General features: G+C 39.3%; 1 protein-coding gene across 1 annotated transcript in view; it reads left to right on the top strand.

Moving 5' to 3' along the window:
- Positions 1-10875: 10875 nt before the first annotated feature.
- The window catches only part of fgd (faciogenital dysplasia), a 64478-nt gene continuing 49187 nt past the window's right edge, over positions 10876-26166 (top strand). The window contains exon 1 of the mRNA XM_017468590.3: positions 10876-11217. Within this exon, the coding sequence (XP_017324079.1) occupies positions 11169-11217 (49 nt within the window). The 5' untranslated portion in view covers positions 10876-11168. The remainder of the gene's footprint in view (positions 11218-26166) is intronic.

The raw sequence follows: 26166 nt of genomic DNA, 5'->3' as shown, positions 1-26166 counted from the left end.
CACACACACACACACACACAGTCAAAAGCTTAAACACTCAAGATTTAAACAGTGGATTACACCAGTGCATTGGGAGCTTGATCTCTTCCAGAACTGGATGCACATTTCCCAGTTTCACAGGTTTTAAGGCGTGAGGAGTGGGATTTGGATTGCATGGATGAGATTTTGTACAAACTGCCAAATTCTGAGTGTGTTCTGTTCAGTAAGATAGATGCAGGGAAATGTGCAGTATTGAAGCATGAATCTCATCACACATAAACAAAAGAAATTATACTGTGCCATTCCTTGCTGCTGAGGTGACACCTCAGCCTCTTTTACATACCTTTTGTTTGTATCTTTTACCTAAAAAGGTGCATATAATGTAGCTTTAAAGCTTTACCCTAAAAAGTCCAGATCCATGTTTCCAGGCGTTAGATGCATGTTATAGATACAGAAGATAAAGATACCACTCCAGTAACAAAGAAAGGTTCCCTTTAGTACCCTTTTTTTTCTGAGAAGTGTACGGGCTTGGCACCAGTTCTAAGGAGCCTTATTCATTTGAAGCTTCAACGGGTTTTCATATTCCTTCATTACATAAAGAGTTTGTTCACCTCTGATTTCTGCTCGCCGTCTCTCTCTCTCTCTGCAGATTTGAAAGATTTTTTTTTTAAATGCACTTTATGGAGCAAATCCCAGATAACTTTATTTATTTATTTATTTATTTATTTATTTATTTTACATTTATTCATTTAGCAGACGCTTTTATCCAAAGCGACTTACAGATGAGAAAATACAAGCAAAGTGATACATCAGGCAGAGAACAATACAAGTAGTGCTACCGTACAAGATCTTTAATTGAGTTCTAGAAAAGCGAGAGTATGTGGGGTTTTTTTTTTTTGTTTGTTTGTTTGTTTTTAACATTTTTATTTATTTATTTTTAAGGATAATGTGGGGTTGGCATTGTAAGGGTTGGTTAGGTGTTCACAGAAGAGGTGGGTCTTTAGCTGTTTTTTGAAGATGGTGACAGATTCTGCATCTGGATTGAGGTTGAAAGTTCATTCCACCACTGAGGGACAGATAGTGTGAAGGTTCTGTAAAAGGACCTCGAGCCACGCTGAGCAGGCACTACTAAGCGTCGGTCATTAATCGGTCATTAATCGTTTTTTGACTGTGATCCACACAAAAATCAAGTTTTTGACATGGCCAGAGCAATCCTCTGACCTAACCCCCTTTGAAACTGTGTGGGGTGAGCTGAAGAGAAGCATGCACAATAGAGGACTCTCAAAATATATCTCAGTATATTAAAGGAATAACATTTCTACGGATAGGGATCTCATGGAGTTGACCTCCTCCCTATTCGTATACATGTTATTCCTTTAATATACTGTGGGATATATTGTGAGAATATGTAAAATAATAGTAATTGTCAAAAGTTAACATTTGTGCTGTAAAATTTTACAAATATCATCTTGAAATCCTGTCACCTAGGTTATTAAACATGTACTTTCCATACTATAGAATACTATTTCTGACCGCACCAACTCGAATCGTGTAAAATCTACAGACTGTGATTAACATATTTAGGACCTGCTACTTGTCTAAGAAAGAGGACACAGCACTGCTTGAGTTCAGTATAGTTGCTTGATCTGTGCCTGTAGCATTTACATATAAACTAGGAAGAGACAGATCTTCTATGTGCCAACTTGACCAAATAGCTTCATTTTGTCAAAAACAATTTTACACCTATTGCTACTCTAACATTTTTTGACAGACATTTTGGGGCCATGAGGGGGCAGTGGTGGCTTGGCGGTTAAGGCTCTGGGTTACTGATCGGATGGTCCGGGGTTCAAGCCCCAGCACTGCCAAGCTGCCATTGTTGGGCCCTTGAGCAAGGCCCTTAACCCTCTCTGGCAAGGCCCTTAACCCTCTCTGCTCCAGGGGCGCTGTATCATGGCTGATCCTGCGCTCTGACCCCAGTTTCCTGACAGGCTGGGGTATGCGAAGAAAACAATTTCACTGTGCTCGACTATATATGTGACCAATAAAGACTCATTATCTTTAAAAAAATCTCCTCATACTCTGCAAGTAAAGGTTTTAAAGCACAACACGGGCCCCATCTTCAATGACAAAAAAAATAGCTTGTGCATGTTTTTACTGCTCCATTGTATTTCAGGTTGAATGTCTGTGCCAAAAATCTAGAACTGTTTACTTCCTCTCACTTCCTGTGAGTCTTAGGAGACTGTGCATATACAGAATGTTGATTTCGTTTGACGAAATGATTTGCCTTTCACACTCTTCAAACAGTCACCATAATATATAAATACAGACTGGTGCATAAATATTTGGTTTATCACAGTATATTGGAGTTGAAATTAAATAATGATTATGAGCTCAAAGTGCAAAGGGGTATTTACTTCCAAATCAGGTGAACAATGTAGGAAATGCCTCACTTTTTATATACAGTGCTGTGAAAAGTATTTTTCCCCATCCTGATTTCTTCTGTTTTTGTGTATATCTCTTACTAAATGGGTTCAGAAATTAAAACAAAATTTAAGATAAAACAAAAGCAACCTGAGTAAACACAAAATACAGTTTTTAATTGATGTTGTTTATTGAAGCAAAACAGTTATCCAATATCAACTGGGCCTGTGTGAAAATGTATTTGCCCCTATAGATACTAATTCCCCAAATCTATGAAACTGCATTCATAATGGGGTTGAGCTGGTCTGGACACAACCAGGCCTGATTACTGCAAACCCTGTTCAATCAAATCAACACTTAAATAGAACTTTTTCAACAGCATGAAGTTGGTTAAAAGGTCTTACCCAGTAACACACTATGCCAAAATGAAAGAAATTCCAGAAATGATGATGAAGAAGGTGAAATACATCAGTCTGGGAAGTGTTACAAGGCTATTTCAAAGGCTCTGGGACTCCAAAGAACCACAGTGAGAGCCGTTATCTCCAAATGGAAAAACTCGGCACAGTAGTGAACCTTCCCAGAAGTGGCCGACCTTCCAAAATTCCTCCAAGAGCACGGCGACGACTCATCCAGGAAGTCACAAAAGAGCCAAGGACAACATCAAAGGACCTACAGGCCTCTCTTGCATTAATAAAGGTCACTGTTCATGACTCCACTATCAGAAAGACACTGGGCAAAAATGGCATCCATGGAAGAGTGGCGAGGTGAAAATCACTGCTAACCCAGAAGATCATTAAGGCTTGTCTATATTTTGCCAAAAGACACCTTGATGATCCTCAAACCTTTTGGGAGAATGTTCTGTGGATTGATGAGTCAAAAGTGGAACTTAGTAGAAGACGGGTCCCGTTACATCTGGCGTAAAACAAACACAATTCGACAAAAATATCATCATACCTACGGTCAACCATGGTGGTGGAAGTGTGATGGTGCAGGGATGCTTTGCTGCTTTCTGGGCAACTTGCAATAATTGAGGGAAACATGAATCCTGCTCTCTACCAGACAATCTTAAAGGAGAATATCCTGTCTTCAGTCTGTAAGTTGAAACTCAAGCGCAACTGGATTATGCAGCAAGACAATGATCCAAAGCATAGGAGTAAGTCCTGTTCTAGAAGTAAGTGAAAGCCTGATTTCCAGTTATTGGAAGCGTTTGGTTGCAGTTATTGCTGCTGAAGGTGGCACAAACAGTTTAAGAGGGCAATCAGTTTTCCACATTGGTGATAGGTGTTTTGCTTCACTAAGAAAAAAGAATAAGCAAAAACATGTATTGTGTTTACTTTGGTCGCCATTGTTTTATGTTGTATTTCGTTTGAAGATCTAAAACTATTTACTATGAGATACAGTATACACAAAACCAGAAGAAATCGAATACTTTTTCACATCACTGTATGCTCAACCCTTTTTGAGGAACCAAGAGTAGTTGGACAATAAGCTCTAGATTTGAGGTCTAGAAGAGTCATATTTGCATTTGGAATCTGTTGCTGTTACCTCTCAATATGAAGTCCAAAGCGCTGTCACTGCCAGGGAAGCAAGCCATGATTATGCTGAAAAATCCAAAACAAACCCATGAGAGACAGAGAGGGGGAGAGAGAGAGAGAGCAAAAAAATTGTGTGGCCAAATCAATTTTGGTACATTCTTACCAAGAAAGAACACACTCTTGAGCTCAGGAACACCAAAAGGCCTGGAGGAGCACAGAAAACAACTTTGAAGAATGATTGAAGAATTCTTTCCCTGGTGAAGAAAAACCCTTCACAATAGTTGGCCAGATCAAGAACTAAGAGCTAGGCGTATCTGTGTCAAAGTCAACGAGCAAGAGAAGACTTCACCATAATTTCAAAAATAGACCAGATTAGAGTTTGCTTAAAAAAACTTAAAAGCCAGTACAATTATGGAACAACATCCTTTAGACAGAAGACACAAAGGTCAACTTGTACCAGAATGATGGGAAGAGAAGAATATGGAGAAGGGAAGGAACTGCTCATAATGTATGGCTGCCAATGGTGCTGGTTCCCTTGCAGCAGGGTGAATTCTGAAGTGTACTGTACGGGGCTAAATTACTTGCTCACATTGAGGCAAATGCTTCAGAACTCATTGGAGGGTGCTTCACAGTGCAGATTGACAATGACCTGAAGCATACTTCGAAAGCAACCCAAGATTTTTAAGGTAAAGTAATGGAATGTTCTGCAGTGGCAAGTTTGAGAGAAATTGAGAATTGAGCTGAAGGTAAAATGCCCCATAACAAGTAGGAACTGAAGACAGCTGCAGTGAAGGCCTGACAGAGCATCGCCAGGAAAGAAACGCAGTGTCTGATGTCTGTGGGTTCCAGAAGGGTATTAAAAATGACACTTTCATTCATGATTATATTTGTTTGTCCACATTATAAAAAGTGACGTAATTCCTACAACATTCACCCAACTTGGATATAAAGACCCCTAAATGAAACTGAGCATGTGCACTTTGAGCTCATACACATTATTTAATTTCTCTGACATACTGTGCTAGACAGCTAAAATAACAATAAATTGATTAATGTTCAAATATTTATGGACCTGACTGCATACATGTTTAGGTTCCCACACTGACTGTGCAACCATGATCATCTAGCTTTATTGAAGCATTAAATATGACCCGGAAATTGTAGATAGTAAAATGGGTTTCTGGTTTCATAAAGCTTCCAATGGTTTCTAAATACTCTTCTCAAATTATAGAATAGTGAGGAGTGGGTCCATAAAGATAAATATTCTTTTTATATATATTTATGTGTATGTAATATACAAACACTACGGTATTATACTGATATTTCTTTTATGACTGTTCAGATTTTTAATGGACACTCTCCAGAACATACGTTTTCAGTATATGTGGTAGCTCTTGAATCTGCAACTTAAGCATAATTCTTCATGCTAGCATCTCGAAACTCCCCAATTTTTTATGCATTACATCATCCATCTCCTCCCTATAAAGGGCCCTTTGAGTTCTTTCCCTGCAGATCACTGAACCCAAACTAGGTCTAGTGTCTGCTGCCGGAAAAGAAAGAACAAAGTCAAGTGTTACTCTACAGCACCTAAAGCTACAAAGCTGATCGATTACACTTACATTTGTGTGTGTTTGTGTGTAATACAAAGACTTCTCTTTTTCAGTTTATCATATCATATGATGGTCAGCATACATGGAGCCTGGGGTCTCTCAGAGTACGCACTACACATACTGAACATTAAAACCCAAGCAATACAATACAACCATTACGAGCAAACATTTGGAAAGTCACTGATTTATTCATTTCAGTACATGTTCTTGAAGCAGATCAAATAGCTGCTCCTGGACCATGTTTGGTGAAATCTGAAATTGGTCTGGATCTGGATTGATATCCTCCTAGAACATTTTAATTTGCAGACACTATTGCAAAACACCACAACAGTAAAAATTCAATAACAAAAAAAAGAGAATGCAGGAAGACTGAACATAATGAGCCTCACCATATACACTATATGGGCAAATGTTTGTGGACACCCGACTATTACAGCCATAATAATTTCATGATAATGTTATAATAATTTCCACTCTTCTGGGAAGGCTGTCCACTAGATTTTGGAACATGGCTGTGGGATTTTTGCCCATTCAGCCATAAGGGCATTCGTGAGATCAGGCACTGATGTTGGGTGAAAAGGCCTGGGGTGTAGTCAGCATTCCAGATAATCCAAAACATCTTCAGTGGGGTTGAGGTCAGGGCTCTGTGCAGGCCACTCGGGTTCTTCCACTCCACCCTTGACAGACCTCGCTTTATGCACAGGGGCATTGTCATGATGGAATATGTTTAGGCCTCTTATTTCCAGTGAAGAGAAATTGTAATGCTACAGCATACAAAGACGTTCTATAAAATTGTGTGCCTCGAACAGTTTGGGGAAGAACCACATATGATTGTGATGATCAGGTGTCCGCATACTTTTGGCCATATAGTGTATAAACAGAGTCATGACTATAATCTAGAATTTAAAAAATGCCAGACATTTATTCCTATCAGACATCAGTAATAAAAAACATCAATGATTTCTATGACTTATTTGTCTCTCAATTCCCTCAACACAGATGGGATTGTGTTGTCTCTCTGTCAACAAATTCAGTGAATGTGCATCATTTTTTAAGAGGCTTAATCATAAATATCAGACAGGCCACACAAACCTCCCTGTCAACTAATGTAACAAAGCCACACGTAGTACCATAAAGTAAAAACCTAGTTAGTCTCACTTACGTAACTGCCGTCTACTGCAAAAGGAAAGCATGCAGCTCTTACAACCATCCACCTGCTGCCTTGATGCTTTGCCACTAGCTGTTAAAAAAAATCAGTTGTTCAGCGGCCTAGCGAGGACAATCTACCGATAGTTAATGGTTCACTGCTCACTGGCATCTTCCCAGACTTATTGAAAACTGCAGTGATTAAGTGCCTCTTTAAAAAAAAAGAACAATTAGACCAATTTCAGACTAACAAAAAAAAAAAAAAAAACCCATTTCAAGCCTTTCATAGAAATACTCAAACGAGCCAGTCTGGCACAGGCAAAATCACTGACATTTTTCCCCCATTCTGATTTTTGAACCCTAACTGTAGCTCTTGACCTGTATCAGCATATATAGAATGTATATAAACCTAAAATGTGATTCATCAGACCAATCCACCTTCTTCCATTGCTCCATGGTGGAGTTCTGATGCTCATGACCGTTGTAGGTGCTTTTAGTAGTGCACAGGAGTCAGCATGGGCACTCTGACTGGTCTGCAGCTACGCAGCGCCATACACAGCATACTTTCATGCAATATGTGTTGATGTACTAACACCTTTCTATCATAGCCAGCATGAACTTTTTCAGCAATTTGTGCTGCAGTAGCTCTTCTGTGGGATCCGACCAGACAGGCTAGCCTTCGCTCCCCATGCGCATCAATGAGCTGGTTCACTGGTTGTACTTCCTTGGACCACTTTTGGTAGGTACTAACCACTGCATACCTAGAACACCCCACAAGACCTGCAGTTTTGGAGATACTCTGACTCAGTCATCTAGACATCATAATTTGTCCCTTGTCAAAGTCGCTCAGACCCTTACGCTTGTCTATTTTTCCTGCTTTCAGCACATCAACTTCGAGAACTGACTATTCGCTTGCTGCCTAATATATCCCGACAGGTGCCACTGTAACAAGATAATCAATGTTATTCACTTCACCTGTCAGTGGTTTTACTGTATATATAAATGCAAAATGTTCCTGCTTAAAGTGACAATAAATGTTTTTATTAATTGTGTAGCTCGTTGGCATCTTCAGAGACAAAGAAAAACTTCTTTAATAAATGTTTGCTTGCAGTTTCTTATTAAAATGCTGTTTTGTCTGACCGTAGATATAAAAGTGGTTCATTTGAAACTGACTTATTAAACCTGGAATTAAAACACAAATGTATGTGTAACCTGTCTTTACACTAAGCAAGTAAATAAAATTTCATATCATTAAACTTCTCTAACTTATTTGTACCATGCGTTGACATTATGATATCGTGTATAAAAAGACAGCAATTGTACTTGTTTGTTGACAAAATTTAACCAAGACACTGCATTCAGGGACACTCTTTAGTAGACAAAAAGTAAACGAAGTGCTAGCTTTGAGACAAGCAGTTGACTTGTGTTTGGACATATTGTAGTTTTCTTAATTGCAGCAAGAGTTCTGTCTGCATTATTAGTATGATAATTTTTTACTTTCTTGAGGGAAAAAAAAAAAAAAGAGTTTTATGTTCTGAATATCTGAGTAGAATTATTCGATACTGACTAACATACGAACCAGATGGTGTTAGTTAGAGGAGAACCAAAAAATGGGCAACTGACCAAAGAAGAGAGTTAATTAACCAAGCCATTATTGTGTAGTTTGAGTAGTGACATGTGTGAGGCACGTGGGCCGTCTGAAGAGCATCAATGAGGCGTAACTAAGTTAACCTCCTCCTGCCCCAGGGAGGCTTTGGCAGAGCCCTCATAAACTATTCTGCTGACATTTGGTAAGTAGCTACTTTAGAATTTTGTGCAGGTGCAGATCTGGTTTCAGTTACACATGGGAGAACCTACTGTGATAGTGAACACAACAAAACTTAGATATATGTATGTGTGTGAGAGACAGGCAAAAGCAATCATCACTTGTTAAGAGCTTGATAATATTCAGTCATTTATCTTCGGTGGATCTGGAGCCGATCCTGGGAACACTCGGCATGACTTGGGAATACATCCTGGATAGCATGCGTCCATCTTAGGACGCACTCATACCTAGGGGCATTTTAGAGTTGCCAGTCCACCTATGGGCATGTTTTGGGGAGGTGGGAGGAAACTGGAGATCACAAAAGAAACCCACATGGACATTGGGAGAACATGTGGAGCTCCACAAAGACAGAAATCTGAGCTCAGGATTAAACCAGATACCCTGATGCTGTGACATGGTAACACTGTCTGCTGCTAATGTACCACCTTGGATAATATTTTAAGTAATATTAGTATCAAGGCAAGGGTGGTACAGTATATTGGAGTTCACCAATCCCACTCTTCCCATTCTCAATATAATACTGTTTTCTGAGGGTCTTGGTAGGAAGCACCTCAATGCTCAGGGCCACAGGCAATTCCATGCCATTCCATGTCTGTTCTGCAGCAACACCTCCTGGTGCAATAGTAGTGCTCATATTATAGGTATTCCTATCCATCTATCCATCCATTAGTCACTGAGGAGCCTGGAGCCTATCCCAGGGGTGCCAACCCATCGCAGGGCACAATCGCACCCCCATTTACACACTATGGACAATGAAGAAATGCCTACAACACATGTCTTTGGACTGAGGGAGGAAACTGGAGTACCCAGAGGAAATACCCGAAGCACAGGTAGAACTTGCAAACTCCACACACACAGGGCAGAGGTAGGATTCAAACCCCCAAACCTAGAGGTGTGAGGCAAACTTGCTAACCACTAAGCAACAGATCAGAAAATATTATCTCATTTAATACCAGCATTAAAGACCACTATATGTGTAAATATTGATATGCAGTATCTGATCAATACATTCCATATGTTCTCCTCATGTACATATAGGTTTCCTTTGGGTTCAATGTGTTCCTCCAACCTCCCCAAAGAGGAGTCCTTGCTGCAGAACAAAAAGTCCAAATGGGGTGGAGCTGGACCTGATTCAGCAACTTCTCCCTTGGGTGGAGTCAAGCTAAAAGTTCAGGGAGTGGAGTGTAAAACCTAGTGTGTTATTGTGTGGTTTAGGGTTAGGCATTAGGGTTAGGCTTAAAGGAGGAGTTGGATCAGATCCAGCTTCACCCCTCAGGACTTTTGGCTCTGCAACATGCCAGTTGGTACTCTAAATTGTCAGGTGTAAATGCAAGTGTGAATGTACAATATGTGTGTGTATACATGGTGCCCACATCTGAAAAACAAAAACAAACCAACAAAAATAATAGAAACCCTCTTAGAATTTGTAATGTTTTTTAATTGTTATAATGGGAATTGTATTGGTTTTAATGGAAACTGTATTTGAACCTGTGGGTCTCTACTGGTAATTTGTTGCCTTGTATTGGTGGCATGTAATGTCTAGTGGATACCAGTAAGGACGCATAATGGTAATGGTTTTAATGGTTAGCAGGTGGTTCGTAATGGTACTTTTAGTGGAAGCCATTAGAATATGATAGTTTACATTTTTTCCCCAGCAGGGCAGGATAAGCAGTTACTGGAGATGAATGAATGAATGAATGAATGAATGAATGAATTCACCAAAATTTAGTTTTTATAACGTGATTCTGTGCAAAACTGCTTAAAAAGGTGAGCAGAGTCACAGAGAGAGAGAGAGAGAGAGAGAGAGAGAGAGGTTAAGAGAGAAAGAGGGGAGTGGGGGAGAGAGAGAGTGAGAGAGGAGGAGAGAGAGAGGAGTGGGGGAAGAGGGAAAGAGAGAGAGAGGAGTGGGGGAAGAGGGAAAGAGAGAGAGAGGAGTGAGGGGAAAGAGAGGGAGAGAGAGAGAGGAGTGGGGGGAAGAGAGAGATAGAAGTGGGGAGGGGGGAGAGAGCGAGAGAGAGATAGGAGTGGGGAGGGGAGAGAGAGAGAGAGAGAGAGGAGTGGAGAGAGAGATAGGAGTGGGGGAGAGAGAGAGAGGAGGGGGGAGAGAGAGAGAGAGAGAGAGAGAGAGAGAGAGAGAGAGAGATAGGAGTGGAGAGAGAGATAGGAGTGGGGAGAGAGAGAGAGGAGTGGGGGGAAGAGAGAGAGATAGGAGTGGGGGGGGGAGAGAGAGGAGTGGGGGGGGGGAGAGAGGAGTGGGGAGGGGGAGAGAGAGAGAGAGAGAGGAGTGGGGAGGGGGAGAAAGAGAGAGAGGAGTGGGGAGTGGGGAGAAAAAGAGAGAGAGAGAGGAGTGGGGAGAAAGAGAGAGAGAGAGAGAGAGAGAGAGAGAGAAGTAGCAGTAGCAGTCTCTCTACAGGAAACCGGACGGAGCCGGGGGAAGGACTGAATGGACCGATGCGCAAATTAAAGAAAGGAAAAAGGGGCTTGACTCTGGAAGCGGATTTAGTGCCTCAGTTTTTTCTCAGTACATCAGCGCGTCTCTCCACTACAGCGGGCCAACAGTGTGTAGCAAATGGAGAAAGCAAACAGGAAAGTTTGACGTTTATTCGACCCTGACTGAAATAGAGTGGGAAAAGTGTAAAACATTACTGCTTCATGATAGAAGACACTTTGCTCGGAAAGATGCAGGGAATCCCAGCAACCGGTGAGTGGGTTTTTTATTTTATTTATTTATTTATTTATTTTATTTTTTTAATAGTTTTTGTTTGTTTACACAGTTTAGAAACATTTCTGCACGTGCGCATTACAGCCTGCCTTTACATGCTAGTGCAGGTCTCTGCTCTAAAGCTCCGTCAATCAGCTGCTGTTCTCAATCTCAATGTAATTTACGGTACTAAACTACGCTATGCTAGGCTAATGACACTAAAACTCCTGTAGTGAACATGATGTTGGAGTGAATGGTGTCGCCGGGGGAAGGCGCTTATTCATTTCTCAATGCAGGCGCAGTGTGTGTTTTGTTAAAGTAGCTCTTTTTTTTCTCTTTTTTTTTTTCTTTCTCTCAAACAACTTTTGTCTCCACCATTTGTATCATTTTTAGTCTCTACGTTGTTACTAATGAGCGTTTTGTCCTTAATAAAAGGAAGTTTCAAAGAGACAAGGCCAGTAGAAGAAGTGTGTGGCTGCTGTGGTAAATTAATGTTCTTTCACAAGCAGTAAGGTATAAAAGTGCACTTTGTTAAACTCCTGTGTGACAAGCCTGCGCGTCAGTGAGTACCTTCTGTGTAACCTGCTGCTGAGAAGTGATGTCCTCACATATAGTGTTGTAGTCAGGTTACTTTCCCTCACATCTATCTATCCATCCATCCATCAATCCTCTATACCGCTTATCCATTCTTCAGGGTCACGGGGAACCTGGAGCCTATCCCAGGAGGCATGGGGCACAAGGCGGGGTACACCCTGGACAGGGTGCCAATCCATGACAGGGCTCAATCACATACACACTCACACACCCATTCATACACTACGGACACTTTGGACATGCTGATCAGCCTACCATGCATGTCTTTGGACTGGGGGAGGAAACTGGAGTACCCGGAGGAAACCCCCGCAGCACGGGGGGTGAACGTGCTAACCACTAAGCCACCGTGTGCCCCCCTCACATCTAAATAATCCGTTTTCAATTTCAAGTGAAGTCAGTAATTGCACAATCACCTCCAAAATCAAGTTCAAGTCAAAGCTGCTACTTTTCAGTTGAAGTCTTGAATGGAGCACTAAATACCTTTTTAAAGGCAACCTTTTAACTATTTCTTCTACTTGGTCCATCTATAGGGTGTCACAAAAGTCTCCATATCTGTACATAGGGAAAATTACCACTTTTTTTTTGTAGCAAAATATCTCCGAGAATGCCTTTGACAAAGTGTGAAGAACGTGTTGAAATCATTCTCATGGCTGGATCAGGAAGCTGTCACAAGGTTGCGATGGACTTTAACAGGAAACAGTGCGAGTACGTCACACACGACACTGCTGCCAAACTTATTAACAGATTCAGAAAGACTGGAAGTGTTGCAGACCGACTGAGAAGTGGACGTCCACAAACATCCACTGACGAAGGCACGACCGACACGGTGCTGGCAAACATAGTCCCCTGTGTATGGGAAGAAGAAGAAGCCTTTTTATTAGTAATGTATACATTACAGCACAGTGAAATTCTTTTCTTCGCATAAATCAGTTAAAAGACAAATTTTTTTTTTTTGTATTCAATGGAAAATGCAAATTGAAGTTTGCCCACCTCTAAATGCATGGTATTTATTTATTTATGTATTGTGCTTATCTAGGCAGTGGAAAGTAGCAGGCATCCTAAACCACAGGCATGTCCTACACTTTGCAACACATTCTCTTTGGGCAGCATGATGATGTTCGCAGGTAGCACAGCTCCAGGGTCCCCAAGTCGATCCTGAGTTTGGATACTGTTTGTGCACACTATTGCATAGTCTCCTCATGTCCGCTTGGGTTTCCTCTGAGTTCACTAGTTTCCTCCTACCAGGCTCATTCCCAGACATACATACATACATGCATACAAACAAACAAATCAAACAAGTGTAGTCCTCCCCAATAGACTTTACTCTACCCAGACTCCATGGACCTTGTACCAGGAAAAAAACTGCTGTTTGGACTCAGTGTCTCTCTTGGATTCGCTTTAGTTGAATGCTGGCTTTGTACTCAATCTTTGTTCTGAATTACTTCATCTGTATTCAGAAAGTGTTATGACCTGCATGATGAAAACAGCTGCTTATGGCATGGATGACGACAGTGTTTGCGTAATTGCAAATGATAGAATGATATACCAGCGGTTCTTAACCTGGGGGTCGAAATGGTAGAAGGGGGTGTTGCTGGAAAACTTTTATTTAAAACGAGTGTACACAAGGTTCACAGAGAAGCCACTGGCGGATTTCTGGATAGCTGTGCATGACTAATACAGAGAACTGAGTGACATGGCATTGAAAAATAACTCTCCCGTTCACATACCACTTGTCTAGCAGACTCTGTAATTTCTTACCAATTCCCATTTTTATGCTTTTTTTTTTTCTGCTATAAAGCGCCACATAAAATCACTGTTGCCTTCTTGAACCATTCATTGACCAGTGAAGACCATGCTGTCATGTTCACAAAGACAGGAACGTGGATTCACTACTACATTTCTCTTGATTGGTCTTTTTGTGTTGATGGAATTTGAAAAGCACATAGAAACAGAAAGAGTTGCCCTTTCTTTATACCCGTGTAGGCATAACATTGCAAACAACATCTCATAATATACCATTAGAACCTTCCAGATGCATTGTTTCCATTCTTAGTTGGGGTATATGAAAAGGACCAACCGTTAACAAAGCACCAGAATCTCCAAGGCTGTCGTTACATCTGCAACATTTACAACTGACTCTTCATAGCTGTCTTGTGACAGAGGTGCTACTTGATTCATGGATGCCTGAGATGCCTTTCATCATAGTCTGCCTGCTTAAGTAGGATTAGGGTCTCTCTTTTTAAGAAAAGCCCCAAATTTACTGTTCTCTCTATCTTTGTAATGGTATATCTTTTCATCAACGTTTTGTCCTCAATCTAATTTTCTCATTCTTTAGTGGCTTATTCCAAAGCCATCATGTTTGGATGACACTGATAATCTCTTTCCAGAAATCATGTCTATCTGGACTTTCTGAGTTGAGCCAGTGATCTGACTTGGAACCACAGGATCTGCTTGAGTCAACTTTACTTTCCCTCAAAATAATTTTTCAGCATAAATTGATATGCAGCTTCCCGTAGATCACTTGATAACGTTTCAGTAAATAGTGTGTAACTCTCAGCCTAAAGTGTTGCAACTATTTCTCACATAAACATCGCTTTCTATGCAGGAACAGCTCGACGGTGTGCATTCACTACTTTCCTCTTATTTTTCGGCATTTTCCAATCAGGGTATAGACAACTGATAGGGCTCATCCACGGCATTCTCAAGCCCATCATACAAACCATGTGAACCATGCTTGGTGACGTATTTAACAATCAGATTCTCCTTTATTAAATGCTTACACAATACAGTTTATATAAAGTACAGTTTGCATAAAGTCGATGCTGTAAATCAGATCACTTATTTGACTTGGATTTTGAACACAATTTTTAAAAAAAACAACAAACTTTTGCAGGTTTCAAATTCAAACGTGTTTCAGAATTCTTTGCGTGCGTGAAGTTTACGCACTCACTCTGGGTAAAACATTTAAATGAAACAATACCACAGTCTATTGGGCATAAACCACACTGCTTTGGGTTTATGTTATAATGTAAACGGGAAACCAAAAACACGCAGCCTAGTTTAAATCACTGCCACAGTGAGTCAGGCCAAACCACACTACTTCAGGTTTAGTAGTTTTACACTTAACTTGAAACATGCTGCATTGTGTTGTAGTGAACCCGAGAAGTTTCAGTTACTTTAGAAACTTCATTTGAACCACGGTAGACTGTGTTCACTAAAACACAATGATTTTCAGTTACTTTACAAGCGAGCCAATAATTCTGGTACAGCGCTGTTAGCACAGTACTTTGGGCTGATTCAGGTGCTTTAGAATCTTTTGTCAGAGTTGCACAAAATTATAGTTGACCTATTCTTGCTAGGTATTAAATAAAGAAACCAATTGAAGTGTCCATGTCCTTGATACTCCTTTACAGTTGTTTGTTTGTTTGTTTGTTTGTTTTAAAACAAGGAGGGTTCTTAAAAGCAACGTACAATGTATGGTAAACGTTTGTGGACACTTGACCATCACACCACTATGTGCTTTTTGAACATCCCAATCCAGATTGTGTGGAGATATAACTCCTAACTTATTGACTTGTAACAGGGTCTGTAATTCACATGGGAAGCAATGGTTCTTCATTAACAGTATGAGTGTACGCATGAGCAGGAAGTGATCAGTTGGAATTGTGGCAGGGATGAACGACCAGTGTGGTACAATGCCAAAGAAGCAGAGTGAGCAGTGTGTGCACGCATGTGTGTTCTCCCACTTTTCTCCTGCTTTCTATCTCTTCTCTTCTTTACTCATATTCTGTCTCTCTTCTCACAGCACTGCAGTGGTATGAGATTTTTTTCTCCAGGTATTATTCTGACTATGGGAACAAGCTCTGCTCAAGGGCACACACACACACACACACACACACACACACGCTGTAATCTAGAAACTGATTTATGTTAGGCCTGGGTGATTTATTTAATGACTGTTTGCACAAAATTGATCAAAGTATCTATTAGAATATATACAATCATGTAAAAAATAAGTACACCCCATGGAATCTGTTGGCTTTTTTGACATATTTGACAAGCAAACATTTCATCGTGTTTCCTATTAATGACGTTGATATACTTGAACAAAACTACTACTAAGCAAAATTAACTTTTTCAATCATTTATTCAAGGGAAGTATCAATAGAGGTGGTATTCGTCTGTGGATAAAGTAAGTACACCCTTGGCCTCAGAAGCTTGTATTGCATCCTTTAGCAGAAATAACTTCTTGTAGGTGTGTTGTATAATTGTCCAGCAGGCTTGCTGGAAATTGCGACCACTCTTCCATGCAATATTCTTTCAGTTGCAAGATGAGTGATGGTTTGAGGGTTTTCTTGACTATGCCATTCCATCAGCCCTCCATTTCATCTTTTTGAGGCATCCCTTGGTGGACTTTTTAGTGTGCTTAGGGCCATTATCCTGTTGAAAGGTCCACATTCGGTTCAACTTCAACTTTCGGACAGATGAACTCCACATTATCTTCAAGCATATTGTGATATGATGCAGAACTCGTAGGTGAATCAATTAATGCTGTCAAGCTGTCCAATCCCTGAGGCATCAAAGCAACCCCAAACCATTACATTTCCACCACCGTGCTTCACAGTTGGTATGAGGTGCTTCTCCTGTAAAGCTGTCTTTGGTCTGTGCCAAACATGTCTGCTGTTACTGTGGCCAAACAACTCTATCTTTGATTCGTCTGTCCAGAGCACATTATTCCAAAAGGCTTGGTCTTTGCCTATATGCTCATCGGCAAACTATAGTCTTGCAAAGGCTTTTTCCTGGCACGCCTCCCATGCAGGTCAAATTTATGCAATCTCTTTCTGATTGTAGAAGCATGCACTTTGACACCAACAGTTGCAAGACTTACTAACAGATCCTGTGATGACATTTTGGGGTTCTTGGAGACTTCATTTTTCATCAGACGGTCTGCTCTTGGGCTGAACTTGCTGGAACGGCCAGTCCTGGACAAATTGGCAGTTGTTTGAAATCTGCACCATTTGTAGATTATTTTCCTTACAGTGGAATGATGTATTTCACATAATTTGGAGATCTTTTTAAATCCCTTGCCAGACTCGGGCATCCACAACTTATTTTCTGAAGGCCTTACATAACTCTTTAGATCTTGGCATGATGACACCACACACCTCAATTACAAAGGGACACCAGACACTAGATATGAGAGGGGTATAAATAAGACAGGTTCCACCTGCACTCCCTAAGCAGGTTCTAATTTTTGGATTTAAAGGTGTGATGAAATGTAGGGGTGTACTTACTTTTTCCATGTGACTGATCTGTTTTTTGTTTATTTAAATTGTGAAAATTACTAAAAAAAGTCACTTTTCTGTATCATTTGATAGTATATCAACTTTATTAATAGGCACTGTTTCAAACATGATGAACTGTTTGCTTTTCCCAATATTTAAAAAAAAAAAAAAAGCCAGCAATTTCCATGGGGTGTACTTATTTTTTCACATGACTGTATATAACATCATCATTTATCATGGCTGTTAACTTCTATTTTCTGATATGATATTGACATGCAATTTTTATGTTTACCTACCTGTCAGTGACTGGTGATTTTTTTTTTAAAATATGGGAAGCACATGTGTCTGTTATTGAAGTATATATCTGTTTGTCTGTTGGTCTGGCCTCCTTTTTAACTCTCAGCCTTAGCTCATAAGCAAACACATCAAAGGACTATTCCGAAATCAGGTTCACAACATTAGCAGTGTCTGTTGTATTGTTCCAAAAAAGTTGCTAAGCTGCTACCCAAGCTAGCTAAATAAAGACATGCTCGATCGGATTGAGATCTGGGGAATTTGGAGGCCAAGTCAACCCCTTGACCTCCGTGTCGTGTTCCTCAAACCATTCCTGAACAATTTTTGCAGTGTGTCAGGGCGCGTTATCCTGCTGAAAGAGGCCACTGCTATTAGGGAATACCGTTGCTATGAAGGGGTGTACTTGGTCTGCAGCAATGTTTAGGTAGCTGGTACGTGTCAAAGTAACATCCACATGAATATCAGGACCCAAGGATTACCTGAAGAACATTGCCCAGAGCATCATATATCCTCCGCCGGCTTGCCTTCTTCCCCATAGTGCATCCTGGTGCGTCCCTTCCCGAGGTAAGCAACACACACACACCCGGCCATCCATGTGATGTTAAAGAAAATGTTATTTATTAGACCCGGCCACCTTCTTCCATTGCTCCATGGTCCAGTTCTGATGCTCATGTGCCCACTGTAGGTGCTTTCAGTGGTGGACAGGAGTGAGCATGGGCACTCTGACCGGTCTGCAGCTACACAGCACTACGTCTTCTATCACAGCCAGCATGAACTTTTTCAGCAGTTTGTGTTACTCTATCTCTTCTGTGGGATCGGACCAGACGGGCTAGCTTTCATGCCTCACGCGCATCCCTGCACTTTGGGTGTCAATGCCCTGTCACCGGTTCCCCAGTTGTCCTTCCTAGGACCACTTTTGGTAGGTACTAACCACTGAAAGACCTGCCGTTTTGGAGATGCTCTGACACAGTCGTCTAGCCAACACAATTTGGCCCTTGTCAAAGTCACTCGGATTCTTACACCTGCCCATTTTTCATGCCAACACATCAACTTCGAGAACTGATTGTTTACTTGCTGCCTAATATATCCCATCCCTTGACAGATGCCACTGTAACGGGATAATCAGTGTTATTCACGTCACCTGCCACTGGTTTTAATGTTATGGCTGATCGGTGTATTATAAATGATCTTTTTTTTTTTTTTTTTTTTTTTTAGAAATGGACTTTTATGCACTTTCTTTTGTATATGACCAACAAAAACACACTAGTTACATGTGACTCTTATTCTGTCAACATCAGATAACCACCAGAATCAGAAAATTACCTTTTTGCCTTCAAAAGTTAAAAATAAAAATGTATCTCAAAGGTCTTCAAAATGTGCAGTACCCAGTTTTGGAAATCTTTGTATATTTTAATATTTTTACACAAATATTAAGATAGTAGAAGTGTGCGTATGTGTGCGTGTGCAGCCTGGTAGAGTGTTTATATTCAGTGTTAATAACAGAAACTTTTGGCTGTGACTGATGTCACTGTACTGTAAACACTTTTTTTTTTACATTGTTAGAAATGAGAGAGGCTAAGAAGAAATATTTAGAGACAGAATGGACTAAGAATGGATGTGGAGAATATGATCAGTGTATATTTTTATATAATAGTGTGTCATACAGTGGACAGAAAATAAATGCATCACTTTCTTTCTATTTGGCTCCATTTCTCTGTATCTCTGTCCCATACACACTCAGATTCATTCTCCACACACTCCACCAGCCTGCAAGCCCTTTCTCTTGACAGTAAAACTGAATCTCTTTTTATTGCCTTTGTTTTCATTCTGCCACTACAGAAGTGTACTCTTTATTTCTGTGTCAAATGATTTCAGGCAGCTCGAGAAGTCTCAACAGTTCACTTCCATTGCTTTGAGTCGGCCCCTGATCTCTCTGTGTGTGTGTGTATGTGTGTGTGTGTGTGTGTGGCCTTTTTTGGAAGAATCATGTTTCCCCCCCCCCCCCTTGCTGGGTAAACGGAAGGAACAGAAGTTCTCTCCAGTACTTCTGTAGGCTGGACTCCTCGTCAGAGAGACAGTTTGTCTATGTGAATGTGTGTGTGATTTGGAGAGAAAGCAAGAGAAAGAGCAGTTTATTTCATAAGAACACAAGTGTCTTATTCATATCATAGATACAAAATACATCCATCATATGATAAAGAACAGCCTTACTGAATAATAGACTGCAGTGTATTCGTCAGATGAAATGTATCCGTGAAGCGTTTCTGCTTTTGCGGAGTTCATTTGCAGTCAGCAGTCTCGTTGAACTTGGGCATGCAGTTGACCTACAACTTGAACTTCGAGTTTGACTTGACTTGAAATTGACTTCAGGAGTTGATCATAAGAGACTCACTTTTTTTTGAGGACCAACATATGACTGACTGACTGATGATCAACAGTGCTGTAATAAATAAAATAGTTTGGAGCACAGTTCAAACTGTACACTAGTTTAAAGACAGTAAAGTAAAACGTCTTTTAAACTATATAAATAACGTCGCAGCTTTCCAGCTCACTTGCCTCTTTCTGCTTTGTTCACAGCCCTACACACACATGCACTCGGTTAACTCCTCAGCACGGGAGCGAGGGAGATCACATAAATATTTGTGGGAGAACAGGGCTCTGGTGTCCAACGTTATTCATTACCCATCTACTGCAGCTCTTCACCAAAAAAACAGCTCCTTCCTTCCCACGGCAGACCCAGGCTAAACCACACTCACACCTACTACCCAGAAAGAGTGAAAGAACCACTCCAACCGATTTCAACCGCTTTGAAATCATCGATCGGCTCTGCATTGATATGGTCTATTTAATTAGGCTGGAATTACGTGATAAAAATATTAAGCTTGAAATGAAGTGCATGCTTTCAAGTAGTCTGTCTGCATTATTAGGAGAAACTCACAGGTTCTAACACTTCTCGTGTTCATTCGCTCGCTCTTCCTCTGTTCCCCCCTTCTTGCTGTCTCTCGCCCCCTCTCGTTGTTGTTCCAGGCTTCTTGGAAACTTGTTACAGTTCCTTTTTTTTTTTTTTTTTGCAGGAATTATTATAACCCCAGGTAGCCTCGATGTTTTTGTCTGAAACGTAATTCATTACTTGACAAACTGCAGAAATTCGTTTAAAATATATATATATATATATATATATATATATATATATATATATATATATATATATATATATATATATATATATATATATATATATATATATATATATATAAATAAAATAAATTTTCCTTTACTGATACTTTAATGCAGTAGGCAGAAAATAGGCATGTAATGGGCATGCACAATTGATACACACAAAATGCAGGGGGTCTAATACCTTTGCTATGTACTTTGTGTATACTTGTGTGTATACTTGTGTGATCGTTGTTCCGTGGAGCAGAGAGCGTGATTCAGCAGGCTGTGAGGGGCAGAACTTGGATCACGTTCACTAAGCTTTGAAGCAGTACTGTGGGGGCGAGCTGTTCCCAGTCTGGTTTAAACTCCACCACGTTCTCCTGGCCTTAAGCTCCACTCAACCACAGCTAGTTTGGCTGTAATGATTTAGGCCAAGAGGTAGAACATGAGAGCACTCACCTGACATTCTCAGGTGTTTTGTACCATGTGTCAGTGTATTTATTTATTATTATTTTTTTCTTTTTGCCTCTTTCTTTCTTTCTTTCTTTCTTTCAAACTGTTATAAAGAAGCTTTTTATATGAAATGTTTGTTTTTGTATTCTCTCACTGTGCATTTTATGGAAAACAGTCCTTTTTATTTTCCCCTTTTCTTTCTTTCTGAACTTTCTGTAAAGTAAGTACTTAAAAAAAAATAAAAAGAAAAGAAGAAGAAGCTTATTTCTAATTTACTGGGTATTTGGCACTATGTGTCACTTGCCAAGAATAAACGCCACTGAAAACTAGATTCATGTGTATGTTAACCAGGAAATATGAAAAGTGTTGGAGTCATTGTTGGTTTATAATATAAGAAAAGTTATTGATGGGCAGACCATTTAAGTACTGAATGGAAAGATACCAATGTTCCACTCTTGGCCCCATTCTGAATGACTATTTTCCCTTTATTTTTCCATAATTCACACACTAATAAACACTGCAGCTACTATAATTATGGGATGTGTACAATGCAGCAGAACATCAAAGGCCAAGAACTGAGCAGGGCTTTGCTAATTCTTTACAACCCAGTATGATCATAAAAAAAAAAAAAAACTGTTTATAAATCATTATTATGTAAGGAATAAAACTGTGTGCATGGTGGCTTACTGGTTAGCGTGTTTGTCTCATACCTCCAGAATTGGTGGTTTGAATCCCATCCGCACCCTTTTTTGTGCAGAGTTTGCATGTTCTCCCTGTGCTTTGGGGGTGTCCTCCAGGTCCTCTGATTTCCTCCCCCAGTCCAAAGACATGTGTTCCAAATTGTCTGTACTGTGGGAGTGATTGTGTGAGTGTGCCCGAGGCTCCCCATGAAGATGGGGAGATGGATGATGGAATAAAAAGAGGAAAAGAATACCACCAATGTTTTATTATTAGCCTTAGATTATGTCTAGAGCATCTGCCATGCAAGACCCTGTGAATGAGTCAGCTAGGGGTGTAACGATATGCCATTATCTGTATCTGTTTTAGTGCAAATTTTATTTATTGTTTATTTTTTCCTCTCTTTGTGTAAACTCTGTCACTGTGGCAAACGCTATGATATTTTTTTCTTTAAAGTGCACCTTTTATTGTTTTGAAACGTGCCTAATTTTGTTTTAAAGGTCTCTTACAATAGATTTACATGCATCAAAGAAAAAAAAAAAACACTTTAATGTGTTCATAATTTAAATTGTAGCACCCCCCCCCCAGAGCATACCCTACTCTGATTAGTCATATGTCCCAGTCTATTGTGATCGGTCTTAAGGTGATTGGTGTCGAAAAGGAAACACCCACTACCATAACGGGTTTCAGCTCCGTCTGAAAAAATGTCCGTTTTACCTGAGCAATTTGAGCCAGAGTCGGACAATAATGCATCCGAAGATAAACCCGAGCCACCTTTTTTAGGTAATATTGGGCTTACAGATGAATTAGCAGAGGTATTTCAAGACAATAACGTGAGTTAGCTGGTTAACAGAGGCGAACACCTAAAAGGCTAACAGCTGTGCACTGGCTGTACACGTATACAACACAAAAAAAAATTTGGAACACTCAGAAGAAAATCTATACGTAAATAATTAATCGTACTTACAGGTTGTGTTTCAAAGATACAAGATGGTCCGAATTAAGTGGGTACGGCCCCTTCTTTAATAAATAATCATTTTGCAACTACAACTGTAATGTTTGAGGGCGGGTCAAAGCTGTTCACGAGCAGCCAATGAAGACCAGAGGCGGGGCTTTTTGTTACAAACCTAAGTAGGTTAGTACAGGAAGTAAGTCTGGAATTACTAACAACTCGTTTCAGCCGTTCAGAATCGCTTCCTTCTTCTGGGAGTCAATAACTCTGTCCTGTGCTTTTGATTTTTGAGTCTTTGCAGACATTTTTTACATTCAGCAACAGCACTCTAACACACTACATGAAAGGTAATATCTGAAAAACCATAATAGGTGTACTTTAAAGAGCCAGAGGAAGGTTAAGCTATTTTTGACATTTTTATCTTTATTAGATTACCACTTCTCATAATTATGCGATAATAGTAAAGGCTATTTGACATTCTGCGTGTTCTTTGACCTCACAGGCTGCATTCAGCTCATGGGCCTGTAGGTGGCTCTTGGACTTCATTTAGCCAACTTTATATACCTTCATCAAAAGGTAAATCAATACAAGATGCAGTTCGTAAGTAAGAGTAAATTGAACACTACTTATCATTAATGCGACTTCCAAATATGCAAATTCGTCTGTCCGTTCGGACTGGAAAGAACAATACTAATCCATGTTTTTTTCCCTTTAGCTATTTTACCTATGTAAAAAATATGAAAACAGACTGGCTATGTAGTTCTCAGCCGATTTATGAGTTAGACCAGGAAATTACTGCTCTGCTCCATATTGTCCAGTGAAATTTGAGCCAACGATTGGTTGGTGTATACATGACAAATCGGCCTCGATTATAAAGTATATAATATATAGAGTTTGAATTGAATTGACACACTAGCTTTTGTGATTCGTGATTTTTTATTTACTGTATATACAGTAAATAAATAAATTAATATATATATATATATATTTACTGTGTGTGTGTGTGTGTGTGTGTGTGTGTGTATATATATATATATATATATATATATATATATATATATGTGTATATATATTTTATATATATATATATACATATATATACACATACATATGTGTGTGTGTGTGTATATATATATATATATATATATATATATATATATATATATATATATATACACACACATATATGTATGTGTATATATATGTATATATATATTTTATATATATATATATACATATATATACACATACATACATACATATATATATATATATATATATATATATATATATATATATATATATATATATATATATATATATATACACATACATATGTGTGTATATATATATATATATATATATATATATATATACACATAAATATATGTGTATATATATATATATATATATATATATATATATATATATATATATATATACACATACATATGTGTGTATATATATATATATATATATATATATATACACATACATATATGTGTATATATATATATATATATATATATATATATATATATATATATATATATATATATATATATATATATATATGTATGTATGTGTATATATATGTATGTATGTATGTGTATGTATACTGTATATATACTGTATATATATCTCTGACATGCCATCAGAATCTTCACGAAAGCAGGACGTAGTTGGAGAGCTTCTTGTGTCCTTCAAGCAGCAATTCATTATAATGACTGTATGATTTTCCAGGAAGATTTTTTTTTAAAATAGCAATGCAGAACAATCATTTAAGAATGATTTGTTGGAAAGCCCAGCAGGGAGATGCTACCGGCTCTATAAATAAAAGCATTTCTGTTATTTATACAGAAATATGGTTTTATTTTGGAGCTCAAGCACGCAGTGTTTCGGTCGGGCTATTGGAACAAACCACTGATGGAAAAACGAATAGTGCATCTCCGATTTGTTTAATGATATTTATTCCCTGAGCAGGGTTGCCAGGGTGTGTATAATTTCTACGTATTGCAGACAGATACTACAAATCTGAAATGCACACCAGTGTTATTGTTTCCTATGAAAGGACTGAGAAAACGAGGGAAAAACTATACATTTTCATATGACTGAGTATTTGGGGCTAGTTTTGTATGTTTTTTGGGTTGTAGTTAGGGTGGGAATTTTGCTGAAATCTTTTAACCCTCCCGCGGAGCTTTCATAAGAGAGCTGTTCTTTAAATGTATTATTTATATCTATCTATCCATTTCCCACATTACTGCTTATCCTACACAGGGCTATGGGGGAGCCTATCCCAGGGAACTTTGGGCGCAAGGTGGGGAACTCCCTGGACCCCATCACAGGGCACAACACGCACGCACCACAGACAATTTGCAAATGCCACTTAGCCTACAACGCATGTCTTTGGACTGGAGGAGGAAACCAGAATACCTGGGGAAAATCTCAAAGCACAAGGAGAACACGCACACTCCATGCAAACAGGCAGAGGCAGGATTCAAACCCCCAACCCTGGAAGTGTGAGACAAACATGCTAATCACTAAGCCACCGTGCCCCCATATATATTATAAACTGCTGGACCTAATGTGTATATATATATATATATATATATATATATATATATATATATATATATATATATATATATATATATATATACCCGCTGCTGTCAGAGCTATTGAAAATTAAGCAACAACCTTTCAGAATTTAACAACACTAGTATAACATGACTTGATCAGTTCATTGAAACATTTTATTTACCGATTGAAATGACTGTTAATAAAACCAGCAACTGTTCTAAAACAAATGTTCTCAAAAATGTGGAACGTGGCTATGGAATGAACTGAAATGCAGCCAATTTGGACAAAAAAATAGCCACACAAACAAACAAAAAAAATTTATAGATTTACAATACAAATATCAGACATTACATCAAACAGAAGACTTGTGTTTAATAGCAGGATCAGTGCTAGAGTATGAAAAAATTCCTGATGACAAATTTCACATCAAAATAATACACAGTATATCATCTGCCTTGCCTGCCTCCTTGAAGCTCGTTCTGTCTTTCTCATGCTGGGTTTGGTTTGATGGAGGGGTTTTTCTGCATCCCCTTGTGTGTTCTCTTGCTCCGTCATCTTTGTGGTTCTCTGCTGGGCGACACCAGAAACACTGCAGGCTTTGTCCTTCTTTTCTTTCATCAAATCCTCCTCGTCTCTCACTCATGCTCACTACATTTCCACAGCCACATACTGTACTTCCTGTGGAAAGCCTGAGAACAGAGCATGAAGCTATGTGAATGAGGGTTGGCTTGACACATTTCCTTAGTGTCCAGTACGAGGTAGGAGATAGAGGATACAAGGGATAGTAAGAGGAAAGAGACAAATTGGTGTGTGTTATGGATGTACCAAATGTGAACATGTTATTCAGAATGATCAGATAACTGATGTGAGCTAAGCAAATGCAGACACAAATAAGAAATTACACATGATACATGAGCATGCAGACCAACCTGTAAGTCGTAGACAGCTGAAATT

The sequence above is a fragment of the Ictalurus punctatus genome, chromosome 5 (assembly GCF_001660625.3).
Source record: "Ictalurus punctatus breed USDA103 chromosome 5, Coco_2.0, whole genome shotgun sequence".
In the NCBI taxonomy this organism is placed as follows: domain Eukaryota; kingdom Metazoa; phylum Chordata; class Actinopteri; order Siluriformes; family Ictaluridae; genus Ictalurus; species Ictalurus punctatus.
Note: the sequence above shows the minus strand (reverse complement) of the source record. Positions and strands in the feature narration are given on the sequence as shown.